Source organism: Oncorhynchus nerka, linkage group LG4 (assembly GCF_034236695.1).
Source record: "Oncorhynchus nerka isolate Pitt River linkage group LG4, Oner_Uvic_2.0, whole genome shotgun sequence".
Lineage (NCBI taxonomy): Eukaryota > Metazoa > Chordata > Actinopteri > Salmoniformes > Salmonidae > Oncorhynchus > Oncorhynchus nerka.
In genome coordinates, this window is record NC_088399.1 from 3,901,423 (window position 1) to 3,925,723 (window position 24,301).

General features: G+C 44.8%; 1 protein-coding gene across 1 annotated transcript in view; it reads left to right on the forward strand.

Moving 5' to 3' along the window:
- The first annotated feature begins 279 nt into the window (after positions 1–279).
- LOC115125630 (netrin receptor DCC-like) overlaps positions 280–24,301 on the forward strand; it is a 454,667-nt gene continuing 430,645 nt past the window's right edge. Inside the window, exon 1 of the mRNA XM_065017122.1 lies at positions 280–707. Coding sequence (XP_064873194.1) covers positions 620–707 — 88 coding nt within the window. The 5' untranslated portion in view covers positions 280–619. The remainder of the gene's footprint in view (positions 708–24,301) is intronic.

Below are 24,301 nucleotides of genomic sequence, written 5' to 3' on the forward strand. Positions count from 1 at the left end.
ACTGTCCACAGGCCGCAATCAGAAAAGGTTGTGAATGCCGAATTAAAGGTGGTCGCCACCACACAGGAGATGAGTGGCATTTATCGACAGTTCATAATGTGACCAGAGATGGCAGACGAGTTCTCTTATTCCCCTCAACTGCCTGGAATCCCAATACTAGAACCCCCTCACCCCCAGTTTATTCCATAGTTCCATCGATCCTCCAAACGTTCCAATAGAGGAGTCACTCCGCTCTTTACCTCCAACCCCCAGTTAGATCAATTAATTCGCGCACCCATCTCCTCTCTCTCACGCTGGTCTCTCACAGTGAACCGCTGGACAGCTCCCGTTACTGGTGATCCGAAGCCCGCATGTCCTTTCCCAAGGGGGGTTTCTACCGCGCTACGCTTGGAGCACTGCCGCTGAAAAAAAGATGAATAACTAAACGGTTTTAGTTGTTTCTTCATAACTTGGAAACTACCACCGACGTACCTGACTGCTTTTTGTTGCTATTGGGAGATTCATTGTGCAACCGGTTCCATACGCACTGCGCTCATGAATTGATTCGTGGGTTGTGTGGTTTTTAGAAAAGGATTTTTGTGATAGTGGGACTAGTGTCGCTCAGCGGTGAATCGGAATCATGGAGGGATCATTTGGATGTATTTGGGTGAAAATACTTTCGGTATTTGTCTGGTTATGCTATCTCACCGGTGATTCACCATCATATGGTAAGTCTCTGAATAGCCTACAAAATATTTTAATGTCGAAGCATGTAAACTACGCGGGTGTGCGTGCCCACAAAATAGATCCTGTATGGTGTGTTGCATACAGATCTATTTAATTGGCACATTGCTGGAGGTAGGTTGCCGTTGGATGCGTATTGGTCATGGTGCTGTTGCAGAGAAGCCAACAGCTTTACGCTTGACTTTTACTCGGTTTTATTCAAATTTGGGAACCAATTCAGGCTGTTTAAAAATGTTCCTGCAAATCTCGGTTTAGTGTTTTTAATAGCCTAATTACTTCTCGTTTTATTATTTTACCTCCCTGTTGATTTGCTGAGGGGCTAAAATGAAATAGCTCTGAAATGGCAATTTGCTCCTGATTGAATCTCCTGATTGAATCTCTCTCTCTCTCTCTCTCTCTCTCTCTCTCTCTCTCTCTGTGTCGTTAGCATAATATCTCTGAACCTCTATATTTGTATTTATTCACCATTCATATTTGTGTTGCTGATTGTGTAATATTAACTATATAAGCTATTATAGAAGCTCATTGAGAGAATACAGTGTATTTTTGTCAATAGGTCACCTGCTGGAGCCCAGTAGATTGACTATGGACATCTAGATTAGGGTGATCTAGGCTGGTCTACTGCCTGTATAGTCTCTTGTACTCAACTAGCGTCATAGCCTTCATTCTACCCCCAATCTCATCCCTGCTCACACAAAACACATACACAGTCCTTATTTCTTGTCATTGTACACTAGTGTCCTAGTCCTCCCAGACTAGTACTGTAGAGAGTGGTAATCTGGGGAGGGAGCACAACACTAGCCTACCCCATTGCAACTTTTGGCCCCTATCTACTACTGGCTTGTGATTGGTGAATCTCTTGTCTGGTGCTCAGGATGGAGTAGACGTCAACTCCGTACTGCACTTTCATTACCATACCTGATTCCATACCCTACAAAGGATGTGCTTTTTAGGGTATTCAGTCTCATACTCAGGGTGTACTTCATCTTTACACCACTAGAGGTGCCCTACCACTTAGAAATACAGTACACGTTCCATTCTCTATACACAATTGCAACAATCTCATGTTTGCAACAATCTCATGTTTGCATAGACTGCCAGTCATTGTAGAGATAAAAATCCCTCTCTCTAGCATGCTAATAGATACCCATAGACTTCCAGTCATTGAGCTAACACTAGTTAGAATTGGCTCGTGAAACTACCTCTAACTTTCATCATATTGGACACTGAGACATACAGATGTCATCCACAAGTTCATCTGACTCTGGGGAAGTAGATAAATGGCCCCATTGCCAAAATCCCAACGTATCCTTTTAATCAAGTGCCATGAGCAGGGAGGTCGTAGGCTCACAGTAAAGCTCAGGGCTTTCACAATGACCACATGACAGTCTGTCCCCTTGGCCACTTTCAGTCCCTCTAATGTTATACTGTTTGACGTGAAATAACCAATATGGCACCAGCCAACGAGGCACCAGCCAACGAGGCACCAGCCAACGAGGCACCAGCCAACGAGGCACCAACCAACGAGGCACCAGCCAACGAGGCACCAGCCAACGAGGCACCAACCAATGTTGCAGCAACCAATGAGGCAGCAACCAATGAGGCAGCAACCAATGAGGCAGCAACCAATGAGGCAGCAGCCGATGAGGCAGCAGCCAATGAGGCAGCAGCCAATGAGGCAGCAACCAATGAGGCAACAACCGATGTTGCAGCAGCCAATGAGGCAGCAGCCAATGAGGCAACAACCAATGAGGCAGCAACCAATGAGGCAGCAACCAATGAGGCAACAACCGATGTTGCAGCAGCCAATGAGGCAGCAGCCAATGAGGCAACAACCAATGTGGCAGCAACCAATGAGGCAACAACCAATGAGGCAGCAATCAATGAGACAGCAATCAATGGGGCATCAACCAATGGGGCAGGAACCAATGGGGCGGGAACCAATGGGGCAGGAACCAATGGGGCAGGAACCAATGGGGCAGGAACCAATGGGGCATCAACCAATATCCTCATTAGCTGTGTAATCTTGTCTCGTCTGAGGCAGTAGGCACCAGAAACACAGTCTAGTTTCTCCCAGCTCTGCTAAATACTGACATCCATGTCATATTGACTGACTAATCTCCTCCACGAGCTGCTGCAGTTTAATGAGTTGACCAGCCTCACTAACTCTCTGTGTTTTGTCCAAGGCTCGTGCTCTGACTCTGTACTACAGCTAAACTCTCTCTCTCTCTCTCTCTCTCTCTCTCTATGTTTCTTTCTTTCTTTGTCTTTCTCTGTCTATAGTAGACGGGAGACACACCTAACCCTCTGTGCTCTGACTCTGTACTACAGCTAAGCTCTTTCTCTCTCTCTCTCTCTCTCTCTCTCTCTCTCTCTCTCTCTTTCTCTGTCTATAGTAGACGGGAGACACAACTAACTCTCTGTGCTCTGACTCTGTACTACAGCTAAGCTCTTTCTCTCTCTCTCTCTCTCTCTCTCTTTCTCTGTCTATAGTAGACGGGAGACACACCTAACCCTCTGTGCTCTGACTCTGTACTACAGCTAAGCTCTCTCTCTCTCTGTCTCTCTCTCTCTCTGTCTCTGTCTCTATCTGTCACTGTCTCTCTCTCTCTCTGTCTCTCTCTCTCTCTCTCTCTCTCTCTCTATGTTTCTTTCTTTCTTTGTCTTTCTCTGTCTATAGTAGACGGGAGACACACCTAACCCTCTGTGCTCTGACTGTACTACAGCTAAGCTTCCATCCGTCTCTCACTCTTTATCTGTCATTCTCTTAACCTCTCTGTCCCTCTCTCTCTCCCCCTTCTCTTAACCTCTCTGTCCCTCTCTAGCTCTCCCTCCCTCTCCCTCTCTCGTTCCCCCTCTTTCTCTCCCCCTTCTCTTAACCTCTCTGTCCCTCTCTAGCTCTCCCCCTCTCTCTCTCCCCCTCTTTCTCTCCCCTTCTCTTAACCTCTCTGTCCCTCTCTAGTTCCCCCCCTCTCTCTCTCCCCCCTTTTTCTCTCCCCCTTCTCTTAACCTCCCTGTCCCTCTCTAGCTCTCCCCCTCTCTCTCTCTCTCCCCCTTCTCTTAACCTCTCTGTCCCACTCTAGCTCTCCCCCTCTCTCTCTCTCCCCTTCTCGTAACCTCTCTGTCCCCCTCTAGCTCTCCCTCCCTCTCCCTCTCTCGTTCCCCCTCTTTCTCTCCCCTTCTCTCTTAACCTCTCTGTCCCTCTCTAGCTCTCCCCCTCTCTCTCTCCCCTCTTTCTCTCCCCTTCTCTTAACCTCTCTGTCCCTCTCTAGCTCTCCCCCCTCTCTCTCTCCCCCTTTTTCTCTCCCCCTTCTCTTAACCTCCCTGTCCCTCTCTAGCTCTCCCCCTCTCTCTCTCTCCCCCTTCTCTTAACCTCCCTGTCCCTCTCTAGCTCTCCCCTCTCTCTCTCTCCCCCTTCTCTTAACCTCTCTGTCCCACTCTAGCTCTCCCCCTCTCTCTCTCTCCCCTTCTCGTAACCTCTCTGTCCCCCTCTAGCTCTCCCCCTCTCTCTCTCTCCCCCTCTTTCTGTCCCCCTTCTCTTTCTCTGTTTTTCTCTCTCACTTTCTCTTTCTCTCTCAAGGTTTAAATAAAAGATAAAGACATTGGGGTGTCCCGAGTGGTGCAGCGGTCTAAGGAACTGCATTGCAGTGTTGAGGTGTCATTACAGTCTGGGGTTCAATCCTAGGCTGTGTCACAGTTCCATAGGGTTGACACAATTGGCCCAGCGTCGTCTGGGTTAGGGGAGGGTTTGGCCGGGGGCATTCCTTGGCTCATTGCGCTGTAGCTACTCCTTGTGGTGGGCCAGGCACCTGCAAGCTGACTTCAGTTGAGCAGTGTTTCCTCTGACACAGTGGTGCGGCAGGTGTTAAGAACCTTGGCGGGTCATGACTTGATCTCAACCGTTGGGGAGTTGTAGCGACGAGACAAGATTGGATCGCAATTGGATATCACGGAATTGGGGGGAAAAAAGAGGTTAAAATTATAGACTTTTGAAAATGTTATATTATCAGCTATGTACAGTGTTTTAGCAATGTGAAAATTGTCGTAGTTTGAATAGCAGGGGAAGATAAATAAACACACTGTGCTATTTCACCAATGTTTCATTTGTTTTTTTTTCAAATTCTTTGTGGATCTGTGTAATCTAAGGGAAATACGTATCTCTGATGTGGTCATTTGGTAGGAGGTACGGAAGTGCAGCTCAGTTTCCACCTCATTTTGTGGGCAGTGGGCACTAGGACTGTCCCCGACAAAAACTGGTGGAAATGTTCAAACGTGTATTTTTCCATATATAGACACACCCTATGTGTTTGAATAAAACCAACTAAATGTAGGCTACTGAGCTTGTCTGATGCTTTACACACACTGTGATTAAATAACGAAGACACACAAATGACTCAAGAGGGAGCCAGAGATCAAGATAGACGAACCAGAAAGAAACAACCTGTTCCCAAACCACCTCCTCCTCCTCCTCCTGCTGGCCTTCTCAGATTCTGCAGTTATGTTCCTGAAGTTGCCGGTAATAGGCTGCACCAGGGGACAGCAACCTTTTACATTTGGAGTGCCAATTTATCTTACCATTTCTACCGATCTTGCAGCCCGTTAGGATGTTCATATGCACATTTTCATGGAACAGTTTCATTTATTTTATAATAAAGTCTTCCTATCTTAAAATCATTGTCATGTGATTAATACAAATTATATCTAAGTCTAAATAAGAAAAATACAAATCTGAAAGTAACTTCTATTGCCAACTATGTAAAAACAGCCTGCAGGTAGAAAATATCATGAATAAAAATAAATATCCTATAAATTACATTGGCTATACATGGCCTGTCTGCAAGGAACATGAAACATTGTGTTAACTATTCACTTGGTCCAGGCACAAGCTAGCGCTAGATAACTTGAAACATTGTGTTAACTATTCACTTGGTCCAGGCACAAGCTAGCGCTAGCTAACTTGAAACATTGTATGAAATATTCTGGGCCCTCAGAGTTTCCTGCACCAGTGAGCTCCAGACAGACACAACTGGAGGCTATTTGCGCAAAGAATAAGAAGTAATCATTTTATGACCTTTCCATCAGATCAAACATCAAAGCATACATCCCCCCCATTTCACACAGAGTGGTTATCAAAGGGGAAATAGGTGTAAATATTTTTTGAAATAGGCTACGTTGAGGAACTATTGTCACTCTCAATGGATGTATAAAAAAAAAACAGACTTTGTTTACTTTGCTGTTTGAGGTGATGAAAAATAACTTTGAGAAGCTCCACATCAGTGGGGTTCGTGTTAAAAGACAGAAATACTATCAGATCCCCGAATGGCATGCAGGCCAGGTAGCCTAGGCTTACTTCTATGCCTAATCAGGTGTCGTTACTCAACATTGACAGGAACGCTCCAAACAAAACGACTAAACTGACAAAACTCGTAAATGGAATGAAATGTAGCGTAGGTCGTGTACCCTGCAAACCACGTGTCCAATCAGACAATGACAACTGTAAGAATGGAATAATAATATATTGAATGCTTAACAGAAATGACTGGAACCAAATAAACATATTTAGATGACAACTTATGGGAATTAACGGTAAATGTGCTGCTGGTGATAATGGTGTGTCATCCCTGCGGCCTCTGGATTAGTCCACTGAGACAGGCCTCTATAATGGATTAGTTCACTGAGACAGGCCTCTATAATGGATTAGTCCACTGAGACAGGCCTCTATAATGGATTAGTCCACTGAGACAGGCCTCTACAATGGATTAGTCCACTAGACAGGCCTCTATAATGGATTAGTCCACTGAGACAGGCCTCTATAATGGATTAGTCCACTGAGACAGACCTCTATAATGGATTAGTCCACTGAGACAGGCCTCTATAATGGATTAGTCCACTGAGACAGGCCTCTACAATGGATTAGTCCACTAGACAGGCCTCTATAATGGATTAGTCCACTGAGACAGGCCTCTATAATGGATTAGTCCACTGAGACAGGCCTCTATAATGGATTAGTCCACTGAGACAGGCCTCTACAATGGATTAGTCCACTGAGACAGGCCTCCGCAATGGATTAGTCCACTGAGACAGGCCTCCGCAATGGATTAGTCCACTGAGACAGGCCTCTACATTGGATTAGTCCACTGAGACAGGCCTCCGCAATGGATTAGTCCACTGAGACAGGCCTCCACATTGGATTAGTCCACTGAGACAGGCCTCTACATTGGATTAGTCCACTGAGACAGGCCTCTACATTGGATTAGTCCACTGAGACAGGCCTCTACATTGGATTAGTCCACTGAGACAGGCCTCTACATTGGATTAGTCCACTGAGACAGGCCTCCACATTGGATTAGTCCACTGAGACAGGCCTCCGCAATGGATTAGTCCACTGAGACAGGCCTCCGCAATGGATTAGTCCACTGAGACAGGCCTCTACAATGGATTAGTCCACTAGACAGGCCTCTATAATGGATTAGTCCACTGAGACAGGCCTCTATAATGGATTAGTCCACTGAGACAGGCCTGGATTAGTCCACTGAGACAGGCCTCTACAATGGATTAGTCCACTGAGACAGGCCTCCGCAATGGATTAGTCCACTGAGACAGGCCTCCGCAATGGATTAGTCCACTGAGACAGGCCTCTACATTGGATTAGTCCACTGAGACAGGCCTCCGCAATGGATTAGTCCACTGAGACAGGCCTCTACATTGGATTAGTCCACTGAGACAGGCCTCTACATTGGATTAGTCCACTGAGACAGGCCTCTACATTGGATTAGTCCACTGAGACAGGCCTCTACATTGGATTAGTCCACTGAGACAGGCCTCTACATTGGATTAGTCCACTGAGACAGGCCTCTACATTGGATTAGTCCACTGAGACAGGCCTCCGTCCACTGAGACAGGCCTCCGCAATGGATTAGTCCACTGAGACAGGCCTCTACATTGGATTAGTCCACTGAGACAGGCCTCCGCAATGGATTAGTCCACTGAGACAGGCCTCTACATTGGATTAGTCCACTGAGACAGGCCTCTACATTGGATTAGTCCACTGAGACAGGCCTCTACATTGGATTAGTCCACTGAGACAGGCCTCTACATTGGATTAGTCCACTGAGACAGGCCTCTACATTGGATTAGTCCACTGAGACAGGCCTCCGCAATGGATTAGTCCACTAGACAGGCCTCTACAATGGATTAGTCCACTGAGACAGGCCTCCGCAATGGATTAGTCCACTGAGACAGGCCTCCGCAATGGATTAGTCCACTAGACAGGCCTCTACAATGGATTAGTCCACTAGACAGGCCTCTACAATGGATTAGTCCACTGAGACAGGCCTCTATAATGGATTAGTCCACTGAGACAGACCTCTACAATGGATTAGTCCACTGAGACAGGCCTCCGCAATGGATTAGTCCAATAAGACAGGCCTCCACAATGGATTAGTCCACTGAGACAGGCCTCCGCAATGGATTAGTCCACTGAGACAGGCCTCCGCAATGGATTAGTCCACTGAGACAGGCCTCCGCAATGGATTAGTCCACTGAGACAGACCTCTACAATGGATTAGTCCACTGAGACAGGCCTCTACAATTGATTAGTCCAGTGAGACAGGCCTCCGCAATGGATTAGTCCACTGAGACAGGCCTCCGCAATGGATTCGTCCACTGAGACAGGCCTCCGCAATGGATTAGTCCACTGAGACAGGCCTCCGCAATGGATTAGTCCACTCAGACAGGCCTCCGCAATGGATTAGTCCACTCAGACAGGCCTCTACAATGGATTAGTCCACTCAGACAGACCTCTATAATGGATTAGTCCACTGAGACAGGCCTCTATAATGGATTAGTCCAATAAGACAGGCCTCCACAATGGATTAGTCCACTGAGACAGGCCTCCGCAATGGATTAGTCCACTCAGACAGGCCTCTACAATGGATTAGTCCACTCAGACAGACCTCTATAATGGATTAGTCCACTGAGACAGGCCTCTATAATGGATTAGTCCAATAAGACAGGCCTCAACAATGGATTAGTCCACTGAGACAGGCCTCCACAATGGATTAGTCCACTCAGACAGGCCTCGACAATGGATTAGTCCACTGAGACAGGCCTCCACAATGGATTAGTCCACTGGGACAGGCCTCTACAATGGATTAGTCCACTAGACAGGCCTCTACAATGGATTAGTCCACTAGACAGGCCTCCACAATGGATTAGTCCACTGAGACAGACCTCTACAATGGATTAGTCCACTGAGACAGGCCTCTACAATGGATTAGTCCACTAGACAGGCCTCTACAATGGATTAGTCCACTGAGACAGGCCTCTACAATGGATTAGTCCACTAGACAGGCCTCGACAATGGATTAGTCCACTAGACAGGCCTCTACAATGGATTAGTCCACTACACAGGCCTCTACAATGGATTAGTCCACTAGACAGGCCTCTACAATGGATTAGTCCACTAGACAGGTCTCTACAATGGATTAGTCCACTAGACAGGCCTCTACAATGGATTAGTCCACTAGACAGGCCTCTACAATGGATTAGTCCACTAGACAGGCCTCTACAATGGATTAGTCCACTGAGACAGGCCTCTACAATGGATTAGTCCACTAGACAGGTCTCTACAATGGATTAGTCCACTAGACAGGTCTCTACAATGGAATAGTCCACTAGACAGGCCTCTACAATGGATTGGTCCACTAGACAGGCCTCTACAATGGATTAGTCCACTAGACAGGTCTCTACAATGGATTAGTCCACTGAGACAGGCCTCTACAATGGATTAGTCCACTAGACAGGCCTCTACAATGGATTAGTCCACTAGACAGGCCTCTACAATGGATTACTCCACTAGACAGGTCTCTACAATGGATTAGTCCACTAGACAGGCCTCTACAATGGATTAGTCCACTAGACAGGCCTCTACAATGGATTAGTCCACTAGACAGGCCTCTACAATGGATTAGTCCACTGAGACGGGCGTCAATCAAGACCTGCCATAAAAGTCTATTTTTTCACTACTGATCGACCCCACAAATGATCGGTCGACCAACAGCCAATGGACCAGTCGACTAAAGTGGGTCAGCCCTAGTGTACACACAGCCTGTCTTGTCTTGAGAGCCAGGTCTGCCTATGGTGACCTCTCTTAATAGCAGGGTTATGCTCACTGAGTCGGTACATAGTCAACCATTTTCTTAATGTTGAGTCAGTCACAGTAGTCAGGTGATCTGTGTATTCTCTGTTTATGGACAGATAGCATTCCAATTCCAATTTTTGGGGGGGTTGATTCTTTCCAGTGTGTCAAATAGTTTTTGCTTAATTTGGTTTGGTCTAATGGTGTTGCTGTCCTGGTTCTCTGTGGGGTCTGTTTTGGGGTCTGTTCTCTTCTCTCTCTCTCTCTCTCTCTCTCTCTCTCTCTCTCTGTCTCTCTCTCTCTGTGTGTGTCTCTCTCTCTCTCTCTCTGTCTCTATCTCTCTCTCTGTCTCTCTGTCTCTCTCTCTCTCTCTCTGTCCCATGCTCTCTTTCCCATGCTGCCTGCCATGTGTTCCTCTTTGATTCTGTCACTCATTCCTATCTCTATGGTAACTCTGACATTTTACCACTATACTGGGGGTTGGGAAGTAGGCTAATTTCCTTTGTTGTGTTAAGATCCCATTGTCCCATTTATTGCCAGCAGCAGACCACCCTGCATCCCACTGCTGGCTTGCCTCTGAAGCTAAGCAGGGTTGGTCCTGGTTGGTCCCTGGATGGGATACCAGATGCTGCTGGATGTGGTGTTGGAGGGCCAGTAGGAGGCACTCCCTGGTCAGTCCCTGGGTGGGAGACCAGATGCTGCTGGCTTGCCTCTGAAACTAAGCAGGTTTGGTCCTGGTCAGTCCCTGGATGGGAGACCAGATGCTGCTGGCTTGCCTCTGAAACTAAGCAGGGTTGGTCCTGGTCAGTCCCTGGATGGGAGACCAGATGCTGCTGGATGTGCTGTTGGAGTGCCAGTAGGAGGCACTCCCTGGTCAGTCCCTGGATGGGAGACCAGATGCTGCTGGATGTGGTGTAGGAGGGCAGTAGGAGGCACTCCCTGGTCAGTCCCTGGATGGGAGACCAGATGCTGCTGGAAGTGGTGTTGGAGGTCCAGTAGGAGGCACTCCCTGGTCAGTCCCTGGATGGGAGACCAGATGCTGCTGGAAGTGGTGTTGGAGGGCCAGTAGGAGGCACTCCCTGGTCAGTCCCTGGATGGGAGACCAGATGCTGCTGGATGTGGTGTTGGAGGGCCAGTAGGAGGCACTCCCTGGTCAGTCCCTGGATGGGAGACCAGATGCTGCTGGAAGTGGTGTTGGACGGCCAGTAGGAGGCACTCCCTGGTCAGTCCCTAGATGTGAGACCAGATGCTACTGGCTACTACTAAGTGGTGTTGGAGGGCCAGTAGGAGGCACTCCCTGGGTAGTCCCTGGATGGGAGACCAGATGCTGCTGGAAGTGGTGTTGGAATGGCCAGTAGGAGGCACTCCCTGGTCAGTCCCTGGATGGGAGACCAGATGCTACTGGCTACTACTAAGTGGTGTTGGAGGGCCAGTAGGAGGCACTCCCTGGGTAGTCCCTGGATGGGAGACCAGATGCTGCTGGAAGTGGTGTTGGAGGGCCAGTAGGAGGCACTCCCTGGTCAGTCCCTGGATGGGAGACCAGATGCTGCTGGAAGTGGTGTTGGAGGGCCAGTAGGAGGCACTCCCTGGTCAGTCCCTGGATGGGAGACCAGATGCTGCTGGATGTGGTGTAGGAGGGCCAGTAGGAGGCACTCCCTGGTCAGTCCCTGGATGGGAGACCAAATGCTGCTGGATGTGGTGTAGGAGGGCCAGTAGGAGGCACTCCCTGGTCAGTCCCTGGATGGGAGACCAGATGCTGCTGGATGTGGTGTTGGAGGGCCAGTAGGAGGTGGTCTTTCCTCTGGTCTTAAAAAATATCCTGAAAATCGTAATTATTTTGTGTAGTTACACCATGATGTAACTTAGAACAGTTTGTACGACATAAACTCACACAGTGTTTTGCAGTTTCTAAACATGGTTAATAATTGTCTTTTTACCTGTAAATGTATGTATGATGTAATTTCCTGTAGGAAACTACAGACGTTCTTGCACCTTGTTATGCCACTATGAATGATCCCAGACGTTGATATCATACTGCACATTAGCTACTGGAACTCATTAAGCTGGTCTCATTTTCATGATGTGCTACTTGGTAGAAACTCCCCTTTGCTTCCCAAGCAGTTGAATAATTGTTTTATCACGGTTGTAGTTCGATTTTAAGTTTGAAGTGTGTTAGCTGTCATGTTCACTAGTGCAGGACCTTTCTGGCTCTTTCCCAACAATGCAGTAGTACTGTAAAGCATCCATTAAAAAGTCATGTTGAACAAAATACACAAGAAATAAGAAATTGTGAAAGTAAGCATGCTATATACAGGGACAGTAGTTATATACAGGGACAGTAGTTATATACAGGGTCAGTAGCTATATACAGCGTCAGTAGTTATATACAGGGTCAGTAGTTATATACAGGGTCAGTAGCTACAGTGGGGAGAACAAGTATTTGATACACTCCTGATTTTGCAGGTTTTCCTACTTACAAAGCATGTAGAGGTCTCTAATTTGTATCATAGGTACACTTCAACTGTGAGAGACGGAATCTAAAACAAAAATCCAGAAAATCACATTGTATAATTTTTAAGTAATTAATTTGCATTTTATTGAATGACTTAAGTATTTGATACATCGGTGCAGAAACCTTTGTTTGCAATTACAGAGATCATACGTTTCCTGTAGTTCTTGACCAGGTTTGCATACACTGCAGCAGGGATTTTGGCCCACTCCTCCATACAGACCTTCTCCAGATCCTTCAGGTTTCGAGGCTGTTGCAGGGCAATACGGACTTTCACCTCCCTCCAAAGATTTTCTATTGGGTTCAGGTCTTGAGACTGGCATGGCCACTCCAGGACCTTGAGATGCTTCTTACGGAGCCACTCCTTAGTTGCCCTGGCTGTGTGTTTCGGGTCGTTGTCATGCTGGAAGAACCAGCCAAGACCCATCTTCAATGCTCTTACTGAAGGAAGGAGGTTGTTGGCCAAGATCTCGCGATACATGGCCCCATCCATCCTCCCCTCAACACGGTGCAGTCGTACTGTCCCCTTTGCAGAAAAGCATCCCCAAAGAAGGACTTCACGGTTGGGATGATGTTCTTGGGGTTGTACTCATGCTTCTTCTTCCTCCAAACACGGCGAGTGGAGTTTAGACCAAAAAGCTCTATTTTTGTCTCATCAGACCACATGACCTTCTTCCATTCCTCCTCTGGATCATCCAGATGGTCATTGGCAAACTTCAGGCGGGCCTGGACATGCGCTGGCTTGAGCAGGGGTACCTTGCGTGCGCTGCAGGATTTTAATCTATGACGGCATAGTGTGTTACTAATGGTTTTCTTTGAGACTGTGGTCCCAGCTCTCTTCAGGTCATTGACCAGGTCCTGCCGTGTAGTTCTGGGTTGATCCCTCACCTTCCTCATGATCATTGATGACCCACGAGGTGAGATCTTGCATGGAGCCCCAGACCGAGGGCGATTGACCGTCATCTTGAACTTCTTCCATTTTCTAATAATTGCGCCAACAGTTGTTGCCTTCTCACCAAGCTGCTTGCCTATTGTCCTGTAAGCACATCCCAGCCCTGTGCAGGTCTACAATTTTATCCCTGATGTCCTTACACAGCTCTCTGGTCTTGGCCATTGTCTAGAGGTTGGAGTCTGTTTGATTGAGTGTGTGGACAGGTGTCTTTTATACAGGTAACGAGTTCAAACAGGTGCAGTTTATACAGGTAATGAGTGGAGAACAGGAGGGATTCTTAAAGAAAAACTAACAGGTCTGTGAGAGCCGGAATTCTTACTGGTTGATAGGTGATCAAATACTTATGTCATGCAATACAATGCTAATGAATTACTTAAAAATCATAGAATGTGATTTTCTGGATTTTTGCTTGAGATTCCGTCTCTCACAGTTGAAGTGTACCTATGATAAAAATTACAGACCTCTACATGCTTTGTAAGTAGGAAAACCTGCAAAATCAGCAGTTTATCAAATACTTGTTCTCCCCACTGTATAACATACAGAACATATCATATATAACATACAGAACATACAACATGTCATATATAACATACAGAACATATCATATATAACATACAGAACATACAACATGTTGTACATAACATACAACATGTCATATATAACATACAGAACATATCATATATAACATACAGAACATACAACATGTTGTACATAACATACAACATGTCATATATAACATACAGAACATGTCATATATAACATACAACATGCCATATATAACATATGTAACATACAGAACATACAACATGTCATATATAACAAACAGAACATACAATATATCATATATAACATACAGAACATACAGAACAAACAACATGTCATATATAACATACATAACATACATGTCATATATAACATACAGAACATGTCATATATAACATACAGAATATACAACATGTCATATATAACATACAGAACATGTCATATATAACATCCAGAACATGTCATATATAACATACAGAACATACAACATGTCATATATAACATACAGAACATGTCATATATAACATACAGAACATACAACATGTCATACATAACATACAGAACATACAACATGTCATCTATAACATACAGTGCATTTTGTTAATAAATATGTAACGTAACAAAATATGGAAAAAGTCAAGGGGCCTGAATACTTTCTGATTGCACCTTTATTTAACAACAGAATATCATGTAGCTGTATGTTGTACGTATGTTTCACGATAAACTGTTGCAAGGACATACCGTAGAATGTTATCCTCTAAAACTGCAGCTGGGAAATGTTAGGGATGGGGACAGTGGATGGGGACAGTGGATGGGGACAGTGGATGGGGGGTGGGGGGACAGTGGATGGGGATATACAACAGTGGATGGGGAGTGGGGGGAACAGTGGATGGGGAGTGGGGGGGACAGTGGATGGGGACAGTGGATGGGGACAGTGGATGGGGACAGTGGATGGGGAAGGTGGATGGGGTTACAGTGAATGGGGACAGTGGATGGGGACAGTGGATGGGGACAGTATATGGGGACAGTGGATGGGACAGTGGATGGGGGTGGGGGGCAGTGGATGGGGAGTGGGGGGACAGTGGATGGGGAAGGTGGATGGGGACAGTGGATAGGGACAGTGAATGGGGAAGGTGGATGGGGACAGTGGATAGGGACAGTGAATGGGGACAGTGGATGGGGACAGTGAATGGGGACAGTGGATGGGGACAGTGGATGGGGACAGTGGATGGGGACAGTGAATGGGGAAGGTGGATGGGGACAGTGGATGGGGAAGGTGGATGGGGACAGTGGATGGGGACAGTGGGGGGACAGTGGATGGGGAGTGGGGGGACAGTGGATGGGGACAGTGGATGGGGGTGGAGGGGACAGTGGATGGGGAGTGGGGGGACAGTGGATGGGGACAGTGGATGGGGGTGGGGGGGACAGTGGATGGGGACTGTGGATGGGGACTGTGGATGGGGACTGTGGATGGGGACAGTGGATGGGGACTGTGGATGGGGACTGTGGATGGGGACTGTGGATGGGGACAGTGGATGGGGGTGGGGGGACAGTGGATGGGGGTGGGGGGGGACAGTGGATGGGGACAGTGGGGGGGGACAGTGAATGGGGACAGTGGGGGGACAGTGGATGGGGAGTGGGGGGACAGTGGATGGGGACTGGGGGGACAGTGGATGGGGGTGGGGGGACAGTGGATGGGGGTGGGGGGACAGTGGATGGGGGGTGGGGGGGGACTGTGGATGGGGGTGGGGGGGGACAGTGGATGGGGAAGGTGGATGGGGACAGTGGATGGGGGTGGGGGGACAGTGGATGGGGACAGTGGATGGGGGTGGGGGGACAGTGGATGGGGAAGGTGGATGGGGACAGTGGATGGGGGTGGGGGGACAGTGGATGGGGGTGGGGGGACAGTGGATGGGGAAGGTGGGGGGACAGTGGATGGGGGTGGGGGGACATTGGATGGGGGTGGGGGGACAGTGGATGGGGGTGTGGGGGGACAGTGGATGGGGAGTGGGGGGACAGTGGATGGGGAAGGTGGATGGGGACAGTGGATGGGGGTGGGGGGACAGTGGATGGGGAAGGTGGATGGGGACAGTGGATGGGGGTGGGGGGACAGTGGATGGGGAGTGGGGGGGACAGTGGATGGGGAGTGGAGGGGACAGTGGATGGGGACAGTGGATGGGGGTGGGGGAGGACAGTGGATGGGGAGTGGGAGGGGACAGTGGATGGGTGGTGGGAGGGGACAGTGGATCGGGACAGTGGATGGGTGGTGGGGGGGGACAGTGGATGGGGAGTGGGAGGGGACAGTGGATGGGGAGTGGGAGGGGACAGTGGATGGGGAGTGGGAGGGGACAGTGGATGGGGAAGGTGGATGGGGACAGTGGATGGGGGGTGGGGGACAGTGGATGGGGACAGTGGATGGGGGTGGGGGGGACAGTGGATGGGGAGTGGGAGGGGACAGTGGATGGGGAAGGTGGATGGGGACAGTGGATGGGGGTGGGGGGGACAGTGGATGGGGAAGGTGGATGGGGACAGTGGATGGGGGTGGGGGGGACAGTGGATGGGGAGTGGGAGGGGACAGTGGATGGGGAGTGGAGGGGACAGTGGATGGGGACAGTGGATGGGGACAGTGGATGGGGGTGGGAGAGGACAGTGGATGGGGAGTGGGAGGGGACAGTGGATGGGTGGTGGGAGGGGACAGTGGATGGGTGGTGGGGGGGGACAGTGGATGGGGAGTGGGAGGGGACAGTGGATGGGGAGTGGGAGGGGACAGTGGATGGGGAGTGGAGGGGACAGTGGATGGGGAAGGTGGATGGGGACAGTGGATGGGGGTGGGGGGGACAGTGGATGGGGACAGTGGATGGGGGTGGAGGGGACAGTGGATGGGGAGTGGGAGGGGACAGTGGATGGGGAAGGTGGATGGGGACAGTGGATGGGGAGTGGGGGGGACAGTGGATGGGGAAGGTGGATGGGGACAGTGGATGGGGGTGGGGGGGACAGTGGATGGGGAGTGGGAGGGGACAGTGGATGGGGACAGTGGATGGGGACAGTGGATGGGGACAGTGGATGGGGGGGTGGGGGGACAGTGGATGGGGACAGTAGATGGGGACAGTGGATGGGGACTGTGGATGGGGGTGGGGGGGGGGGGCAGGGCAGAAAGCCTTGGGCATGGTGCATCACTAATCTTTATAAGTGGCTGTACATTTCATGGGGCGGTGTACAGAAGTGTGTGTGTGTGTGTGTGTGTGTGTGTGTGTGTGTGTGTGTGTGTGTGTGTGTGTGTGTGTGTGTGTGTGTGAGAGAGAGAGATAGAATTTGACAGGCACTGTACAGAAGTATGAAGAAGAACGGCTGTTCTTGGGTCAGTCTTTTCCGGAGGCTCCAACAACCTGCTGTGAATATTTAAAGCTTAAAGTTAATGCTCTCCTCTGGGCTCAGATCATTTGACTGGTTTTTGTTGGAGGATAATCATATATCTCATTCAGGATTTAGGATTTTGCATTGTTAGGAAATAGGGTCTTACCGAATTATGGAATAGTTCGGAAAATGGGAAGATTAGCGAACGTAGTTATTATCGAATCGGTCGATTAACGGCTACAATATATATCAGCCAGATGATCCAAATATAGACTTCTTCACCTTTTATATAGGAAGTTATTATATAGGAAGTTATTATATAGCTAGTTATTATATAGGAAGTTATTATATAGCTAGTTATTATATAGCTAGTTATTATATAGCTAGTTATTATATAGCTAGTTATTATATAGGTAGTTATTATATAGGTAGTTATTATATAGGAAGTTATTACATAGGAAGTTATTACATAGGAAGTTATTAAATAGGAAGTTATTAAATACGAAGTTATTCTATAGGAAGTTATTATATAGGAAGTTACTATATAGGAAGTTATTATATAGGTAGTTATTATATAGGAAGTTACTATATAGGAAGTTATTATATAGGAAGTTATTATATTGGTAGTTATTATATAGGAAGTTATTGTATAGGAAGTTATTATATAGGAAGTTATTATATAGGAAGTTATTATATAGGAAGTTATTATGTAGGAAGTTATTAAATATGAGGTAGATATTATATAGGAAGTTATTATATTGGTAGTTATTATATAGGAAGTTATTGTATAGGAAGTTATTATATAGGAAGTTATTATATAGGAAGTTATTATATAGGAAGTTATTATATAGGAAGTTATTAAATATGAGGTAGATATTATATAGGAAGTTATTATATTGGTAGTTATTATATAGGAAGTTATTGTATAGGAAGTTATTATATAGGAAGTTATTAAATATGAGGAAGATATTATATAGGAAGTTATTATGTAGGTAGTTATTATATAGGAAGTTATTATATAGGAAGTTATTATATAGGTAGTTATTATATAGGAAGTTATTAAATATGAGGTATATATTATATAGGAAGTTATTATATTGGTAGTTATTATATAGGTAGTTATTAAATATGAGGTAGATATTATATAGGAAGTTATTATATTGGTAGTTATTATATAGGAAGTTATTATATTGGTAGTTATTATATAGGAAGTTATTAAATATGAGGTAGATATTATATAGGAAGTTATTATATTGGTAGTTATTATATAGGAAGTTATTGTATAGGAAGTTATTATATAGGAAGTTATTAAATATGAGGAAGATATTATATAGGAAGTTATTATATAGGAAGTTATTATATAGGTAGTTATTATATAGGAAGTTATTAAATATGAGGTATATATTATATAGGTAGTTATTATATATGAAGTTATTAAATATGAGGTATATATTATATAGGTAGTTATTATATAGGAAGTTATTAAATATGAGGTATATATTATATAGGTAGTTATTATATAGGAAGTTATTATATATGAAGTTATTATATAGGAAGTTATTATATATGAAGTTATTATATATGAAGTTATTAAATATGAGGTAGTTATTATATATGAAGTTATTATATATGAAGTTATTAAATATGAAGTAGATATTATATAGGTAGTTATTATATATGAAGTTATTAAATATGAGGTAGTTATTATATAGGAAGTTATTATATAGGTAGTTATTATATATGAAGTTATTAAATATGAGGAAGATATTATATAGGTAGTTATTATATATGAAGTTATTATATAGGAAGTTATTAAATAGGAAGTTATTAAATATGAGGTAGATATTATATAGGTAGTTGTTGTATAGGTAGTTATTATATTGGTAGTTATTATATAGGAAGTTGTTGTATAGGTAGTTAATATATAGGTAGTTATTATATAGGAAGTTATTATATAGGTAGTTATTAAATATGAGGTTATTAAATATGAGGTAGTTATTGTATAGGAAGTTATTATATAGGTAGTTATTATATATGAAGTTATTATATAGGAAGTTATTATATAGGTAGTTATTATATAGGAAGTTATTAAATATGAGGTAGATATTATATAAGTAGTTAGTGTAGATGTGTATGATGCTGGGATGACATCATGTTCCTCCGTTCAGACCTATATGTACATGTGTTCTTAATTACTAACCAAGCGAAAACATCCCAGCCTAGTCAGAGACCATTATGGCCAGAAGCAGGTTGAAAACATCCCAGCCTAGTCAGAGACCAGTATGGCTAGAAGCAGGTTGAAAACATCCCAGCCTAGTCAGAGACCAGTATGGCTAGAAGCAGGTTAAAAACATCCCAGCCTAGTCAGAGACCAGTATGGCTAGAAGCAGGTTGAAAACATCCCAGCCTAGTCAGAGACCAGTATGGCTAGAAGCAGGTTGAAAACATCCCAGCCTAGTCAGAGACCAGTATGGCTAGAAGCAGGTTGAAAACATCCCAGCCTAGTCAGAGACCAGTATGGCTAGAATCACTTTGTATGTCTAGTGTTGCCTGGAGTGTGTGAGCGATGAGCGCACGTTTCTGTCCTTGATTTGGAGAATGTTGTTTGACAGTTGTCATAATGAGCCTCAAGGCTTGAATCAGCATTTGAGTGGCACATCTTCAACAGCATTAGTGGCCATGGCATTATGTGGCCACAGTGTTTGCTGCCTTTATGAATCATGTCCAATTAGGGGAAGTCTTCATAATGTAGACAGGCTAATTGGATGCGACAGGGGAAGTTTTTTCGCACTGGGAAATAAACTTCTTCTTCTCTCTAAACTAGTTCACTTCACTGAGTGATGTGCCGGGCTGTGACAGTTTTTCATCATGGCGTTACATAATGAATAACCTATATGATAATGACTAGTGTTACATAATGAATAACCTATATGATAATGACTAGTGTTACATAATGAATAACCTATATGATAATGACTAGTGTTACATAATGAATAACCTATATGATAATGACTAGTGTTACATAATGAATAACCTATATGATAATGACTAGTGTTACATAATGAATAACCTATATGATAATGACTAGTGTTACATAATGAATAACCTATATGATAATGACTAGTGTTACATAATGAATAACCTATATGATAATGACTAGTGTTACATAATGAATAACCTATATGATAATGGCTAGTGTTACATAATGAATAACCTATATGATAATGACTGGTGTTACATAATGAATAACCTATATGATAATGACTAGTGTTACATAATGAATAACCTATATGATAATGACTAGTGTTACATAATGAATAACCTATATGATAATGACTGGTGTTACGTAATGAATAAACTATATGATAATGACTGGTGTTACATAATGAATAACCTATATGATAATGACTAGTGTTACATAATGAATAACCTGTATGATAATGACTGGTGTTACGTAATGAATAACCTATATGATAATGCATTTGTTCTATAACAATGAACAGATGGTAAGCCTATGTAGATATATATATATATTAAAAACACATCCAACTTAAAGAATATATACCTAGCTGTAGCCTACCATAGAATATGTATGTTCAGACAGGCAGACCATCTAACCCCCCCTCCCCGCTAATTTGTCTTTTGACCAATCACATCAGATCTTTTTCAAATCAGATGTGATCTAATTGGTCAGAACAGCTCTGGAAGGCCTTCACCATGTGGAACTACCACCTAGTCACAGTCTCGCCTGTCATGAACTAATTCACTTTAGTCTTTGTGTGGGGATATGATGGAATGTTACTCTCAATCTCTATGTATTGATGTAAAATAACGGATAAATAAATGAACACAAATGTACAATGTTCATGTGGACGCAGCAGGACTCTCTATTGTCCAAGTCAAATTGACCCTCTGGGACAGTAAAGTCTATCATATCATATAACATAACAATTAGTGGGAGAACAAAATAAATAGAATTGTGCTGCCAGTCTAAACGTAGCCATCGTATGTTTTCCTGAATCAGAAGAGAACTCATAAAACCTCGGTAGACTTGAAAAACAGACATTTTAGTCGCCCTCGTTTCCGACATTCCGTCTTTACTTACAGGATACTGTATTTCCTGGAGCAGTCTCTGAGAGTATTTCCTGCCGTAGTCTCTGAGAGTATTTTATTGGAGCAGTCTCTGAGCGTATTTCCTGGAGCAGTCTCTGAGAGTATTTCCTGGAGCAGTCTCTGAGAGTATTTCCTGGAGTAGTCTCTGAGAGTATTTCCTGGAGCAGTCTCTGAGAGTATTTCCTGGAGCAGTCTCTGAGAGTATTTCCTGGAGCAGTCTCTGAGAGTATTTCCTGGAGCAGTCTCTGAGAGTATTTCCTGGAGCAGTCTCTGAGAGTATTTTATTGGAGCAGTCTCTGGAGCAGTCTCTGAGAGTATTTTGGAGCAGTCTCTGAGAGTATTTCCTGAGCAGTCTCTGAGAGTATTTCCTGGAGCAGTCTCTGAGTCCTGGAGCAGTCTCTGAGAGTATTTTATTGCAGTCTCTGAGAGTATTTTATGGCAGTCTCTGAGAGTATTTCCTGGAGCAGTCTCAGTCTCTGAGAGTATTTCCTGGAGCAGTCTCTGAGAGTATTTCCTGGAGCAGTCTCTGAGAGTATTTCCTGAGCAGTCTCTGAGAGTATTTTATGAGTAGTCTCGAGAGTATTTCCTGGATTTTCCTTGCAGCAGTCAGAGTCTGGAGCAGTGAGAGTATTTCCTGGAGAAAGTCTCTGAGAGTATTTGAGTAGTCTCTGAGAGTATTTCCTGTCTCTGAGAGTATTTCCTGGAGCAGTCTCTGAGAGTATTTCCTGGAGCAGTCTCTGAGAGTATTTCCTGGAGCAGTCTCTGAGAGTATTTTATTGGAGCAGTCTCTGAGAGTATTTCCTGGAGTAGTCTCTGAGAGTATTTCCTGGAGTAGTCTCTGAGAGTATTTCCTGGAGCAGTCTCTGAGAGTATTTCCTGGAGCAGTCTCTGAGAGTATTTCCTGGAGCAGTCTCTGAGAGTATTTCCTGGAGCAGTCTCTGAGAGTATTTTCAGTCTCTGAGAGTATTTCCTGGAGCAGTCTCTGAGAGTATTTCCTAATGGTCTCTGAGTATTTCCTGGAGCAGTCTCTGAGAGTATTTCCTGGAGCAGTCTCTGAGAGTATTTTATTGGAGCAGTCTCTGAGAGTATTTCCTGGAGTAGTCTCTGAGAGTATTTCCTGGAGTAGTCTCGGAGAGTATTTTATTGGAGCAGTCTCTGAGAGTATTTTATTTGAGCAGTCTCTGAGAGTATTTCCTGGAGCAGTCTCTGAGAGTATTTCCTGGAGCAGTCTCTGAGAGTATTTCCTGGAGCAGTCTCTGAGAGTATTTCCTGGAGCCGTCTCTGAGAGTATTTCCTGGAGTAGTCTCTGAGAGTATTTTATTGGAGCAGTCTCTGAGAGTATTTTATTGGAGCAGTCTCTGAGAGTATTTTATTGGAGCCGTCTCTGAGAGTATTTTATTGGAGCAGTCTCTGATAGTATTTTATTGGAGCAGTCTCTGAGAGTATTTTATTGGAGCAGTCTCTGAGAGTATTTTATTGGAGCAGTCTCTGAGAGTATTTTATTGGAGCAGTCTCTGAGAGTATTTCCTGGAGCAGTCTCTGATAGTATTCTATTGGAGCAGTCTCTGAGAGTATTTTATTGGAGCCGTCTCTGAGAGTATTTTATTGGAGCAGTCTCTGAGAGTATTTTATTGGAGCAGTCTCTGAGAGTATTTCCTGGAGCAGTCTCTGATAGTATTCTATTGGAGCCGTCTCTGAGTTTGAGTTAAGTTAGAGAAGCGGGTCCGCCTTGGGGATCAAATCAGCGGTAATTTCAAGTGCGCCACGTATAGTTTTTGATAAAACTCAAACTTTCATTAAAATTGACATACAATATACTGAATTAAAGCTACACTCGTTGTGAATCTATTCACCAAGTCAGATTTGTAAAATGCTTTTCGGGGAAAGCATGAGAAGCTATTATCTGATACCATGCACCCTACAAAAATACTGCAACGTCACCCAACGACAGATTTTGCGTTAGCGTCGCAAACGAAAAGGCTGAAATAAAATATAAAGCATTCATTACCTTTGACGAGCTTCTTTCTTGGCACTCCTAGATGTCCCATAAACATCATTTAGGGTCTTTTTTCGATTAAATCGGTCCATATATAGCCTAGATATCGAACTCGGAATACTGCGAGTAAAGAGAGAAAAATTAGCATTTCATAACGTAACGTCGTTTTAAAAAAATCAAAAAGTCGACGATAAACTTTCACAAAACACTTCGAAATACTTTTCTAATGCAACTTTAGGTATTAGTACACGTTAATAAGCGATAAATGGATCAGGAAACGATGTTAAAATCTTTATCTTGTCGGTGTAGAAAAACATGTCTGACCAGAGGTCGACCAAAAATCCGGGCGGAGTCATCAGGGAAGATGTTCCCTTGTTTGGGCTAGACCAAGAATCAATTACGAATCAAATGACATGACTCTAGACAACCTGTGGCAGCTGAAGGCAGTGTAAACTCGGCTCTATTTAATTCGATTCACTTTGAACAATTGCCTGTAGTGGCGGAAGGATATATTTTTCCATTTTCAGAGAACAGATTTTCATGCACTTTTCGATGAAACGCCCGTACTGTAAATGCCACAGGCGTGATTTAAACAGTTTTGGAAACGTCTGAGTGTTTTCTATCCACACACACTAACCATATGAATGTACTATATTCCTGGCATGAATAGCAGGGCGCTGAAATGTTGCGCGATTTTTAACAAAAAGCTGCGAAAATCTGCATGAATTCTGAACATCCATAAGAGGTTTTAAGCAGATGGAACTTAAAGGCTGGTGTGTGTCACTGGGAATGAGTCCTACTCCAGGTTGTTGAATTGTAAACTCACATATAATATGACTTCATGAACAGCCAGCCGAAGCCACTATCCCTGCAGGGGCGTTATCATCACAATGTTTTCTTTAGTCCTACTTGGACCATTCTGGCTTGTAAATTCGCTCAGACAGTCAGTAGCACTAGAGAATACATACGTCC